Source organism: Hippocampus bargibanti, linkage group LG06 (genome assembly GCF_051943395.1).
Source record: "Hippocampus bargibanti isolate YZ-2025 linkage group LG06, ASM5194339v1, whole genome shotgun sequence".
NCBI lineage: Eukaryota > Metazoa > Chordata > Actinopteri > Syngnathiformes > Syngnathidae > Hippocampus > Hippocampus bargibanti.
The window spans coordinates 21,773,048-21,776,259 of NC_142739.1; the positions used below are offsets into that span (position 1 = coordinate 21,773,048).

At 39.6% G+C, this 3,212-nt stretch overlaps 1 protein-coding gene across 1 annotated transcript in view; it reads right to left on the minus strand.

The window, feature by feature from the left end:
- Positions 1 to 267: 267 nt before the first annotated feature.
- Positions 268 to 3,212, minus strand: part of rorc (RAR-related orphan receptor C) — a 29,407-nt gene continuing 26,462 nt past the window's right edge. Inside the window, exons 9-13 of the mRNA XM_088998111.1 lie at positions 3,002 to 3,134; positions 2,375 to 2,482; positions 2,186 to 2,296; positions 534 to 643; positions 268 to 438 (exon numbers count right to left, since the gene is read on the minus strand). Coding sequence (XP_088854237.1) covers positions 268 to 438; positions 534 to 643; positions 2,186 to 2,296; positions 2,375 to 2,482; positions 3,002 to 3,134 — 633 coding nt within the window. The remainder of the gene's footprint in view (positions 439 to 533; positions 644 to 2,185; positions 2,297 to 2,374; positions 2,483 to 3,001; positions 3,135 to 3,212) is intronic.

The window sequence follows — 3,212 nt, forward strand, 5'->3', positions numbered from 1 at the left end:
GGGAACGCCTCGGGATCCGCCAGGACGAGCTGGAAGAAGTGGCTGGGGAGAGGGAAGTCTGGGCTTCCCTACTGAAGCTGCTGCCCCCGCGACCCGACCCCGGATAAGCGGCAGAAGATGGATGGATGGATGGATGGATGGATGGATGGATTATTATTATTATTATTATTACATTTGCATAGTTCGTAATACAGTGGATCTCATTAGATGTGTATGCATATATGTGTGTGTGTTTGTGTGTGTACCGGCGCACTTCCTTGAGTGGCATCAGTGCGTGGTTCCCGGCAGCAACATCAATTCTGCCTCGGAAGCAAACAACTCTTTGTAGAGAGGTGGGAAAAGAGAGTTGGCAGTGGGTGAGTATCGTTGACTGAACCAGCGCAGCTTCTCCATATGCAGACTGCAGAGAGAACGTAACTCGGACATCCTCTGGTACAGCTGTAATAAATACAGAAATTAATGAACAGATAAAGAATTACTGACTTTTATTTTAAATTTAATGTTATAAATACAGTAAGTGGTCTAAGGTGAACCTTGTGCATTAGACTGTCACGGTTGTCTCTGTGTAGAATGTGTCTGAGACCGAATGCCACACTTCTTTGCACTCGTTGCACCCTTCCTCTGTCTTCCAGGCATGGACGATCTGCACAGAAATAAACGACAGCATCATATCATATCATATCATATCATATCATATCATATCATATCATATCATATCATATCATATCATATCATATCATATCATATCATCTCAAGTTACCGCAGTTTTTGTGCTGGTTCATGGGGCAGCGCCCCATTGGGGCGCCTTGTCAATTTGACAATGTCAAAAAATAACCACACGAGGGCAACACGGGACCATAATAATCAAATCTGGCTGCCGCTGCTCACCCGCAGAAAAACTTATCCTGTGACTTTAAGTTTAAAGTGTCCTTAAGAGTTATGAAAGGCGCTTGCTTATAAATGAAATACATTATTATTATTTAATCTTGTTGCAGTGCATGTACACCACCGAAAACTGCAATTACTGACTAACAAAAATATTGAAAAATATATCTCCTTTACCTTGACAGTATCAATCAAAACTAATAAGAAAAATATTTATCTTATTTTGGCACCACATTGAATTCAAGAGTTGAAAGATCAAAACTGCATCTAGATTTTTTGGTTAATCGAGTAAATGAAATGTAACTAATGCTTAATGCAGTTAATCAAATTAAACATTGCAATGTAGTGGAATGCAATTTTGAGCAACCCCCCATCCATTGTTTAATTTAACACAAGACTATATATAGAATATAATAATAATAATAATAATAATAATAATAATAATATTATTATTATTACTATTAATAATAATAATAATAATAATAATATAATAATAATAATAATAATAATAATAATAATAATAATAAATTTAATTTACAAGTGCCTTTCAAAGCACCCAAGGATAATTTACAAAAGACCAAAACCTTTATGTATATCTGATATCATTTATATCGCATATTAACTCATTATTATTATTCCCGAATTTACATGGAGCGCCATTCCCAAATTTATTCCAATTTTGGTTTTTCTTGCGGGGGTGCAGATAAAGCGCTGGTCAGACCTCTGGCAATGTATTTTTTTTCCCTTCCACGAGTGGGTAGCATTTGCCTTTTGTGCATGTGAGTGCTTTTTTACGGCTTCAGCTGTTGTTAAAGCACTATATGCATGATTCAGACTTGATCTTAGTTTTACTCCCTGGTGCGTTCTACTATCTTGACTGCTTTATTTCCTGTTTATGATAGTTGTCCATGTTCAGTACCTTTTTACAGCTTCACCTGTTGTTAAAGCGCTATAAAAATCAATATGTATTGTATTGTATTTTGTACAGCTGCCCCCATTTCAAGCTCAATCTCAGGTTTCTTACGCTGAATCGAATGTTTATGTAGTCCTAAAAGTCAATATTCTGTGGGTCCTGTAATTTGAGTGAAAATGACAAAAACCCTGGCACTGGAGTGGACACATTTTTGCACATCATCTGGCAGTGAATGAGTTCATTATGTTTTTAGAGGGCTTGATTGCAGTTTGTCTCAATGGCGCTTGGCTGCTTTTGTATTTGAGCTTCTCAACTCTACTGAATGAAGTATCCAGTAGATTTAATGCCAGCAATAAACACAAAAGTGGATGAGTGAGTGAATCCAACCTGCATTGATCAAGACCAGAGCACTGAAGAGAGCCACCTGCTGATCGGTGAGCCTTAAAGCACACACGCTGTGAGCAAAGTCGAACACTGCGGTTATTAAGTCGCCACATGCTGCAAGAAAAACGCCAGAATGCATCATTGAGCGGCCCACGGATTTCTAGAGTGCGTTGGTGCAGAAGGGGGCCTCACCCAAAGACTTGAAGACTTCAGTTCCTGCATATTTACCATCAAAAAAGACGGTGTTATTCTCTGTGTTGAAGAAGCGGCTCATCCTAACCAGAACAACCTCCAAAGACCCTGAGGCAAAAGTAAGACTGTCAGAGATGTTCGGTCACACACTGAACAAAGGCTCGAACACAGGAAGATTGTCTTTTACTGCAGGCAGGGGACGCAGCCATTCATGACCAACGCCCAACTTCTGCAGCCCTCTGCCAAGCTATTTATTGAGAGTATATGCAAATCAAATTCAAGTCTTCTTGATTTCAATACCACGCCCTTTAAAACAACAGAATGTAGACATTTTTATCAGTTGTCCTTTCCACGAACCGATAGATTTGTAACCTGTATAATGACCTCTTCCTGTGAAGGAGTTTACCAAGTTGGAAATTAGTCCAAGACCAGATCTCCTACATGAAGATGACAGTTTAACAGGCTGTATCTGTTCACCTCAAATGGACCGCAGATTTTGTGTGCTTCCATTGTGGGCCTTCTAAGCATGAAACTTTTAAATATGATAACTTCTATTGTGTCTATTCTCTATCAAACACTCACGGTTGTACTCAGATAGGAAGTGACGTGAAGGAAAATCGAACCCACCGGTTTTGAGAAGGGCGATCTGGTCGTTCTGACTGAGGAAACGGAATCCAGGGATGTGTTTGGCGAACTCCACAACGTACTGCACGGCATCGGTCAGCCGGATGGCACAGTGCTGCCACATCTCATCCACTGACTGAAATCCACAAATTTGATTCATACTAAGTACAAGCCATGCCCGTAATACCAAAGCTGAGTTTGATTTGTTAAAATA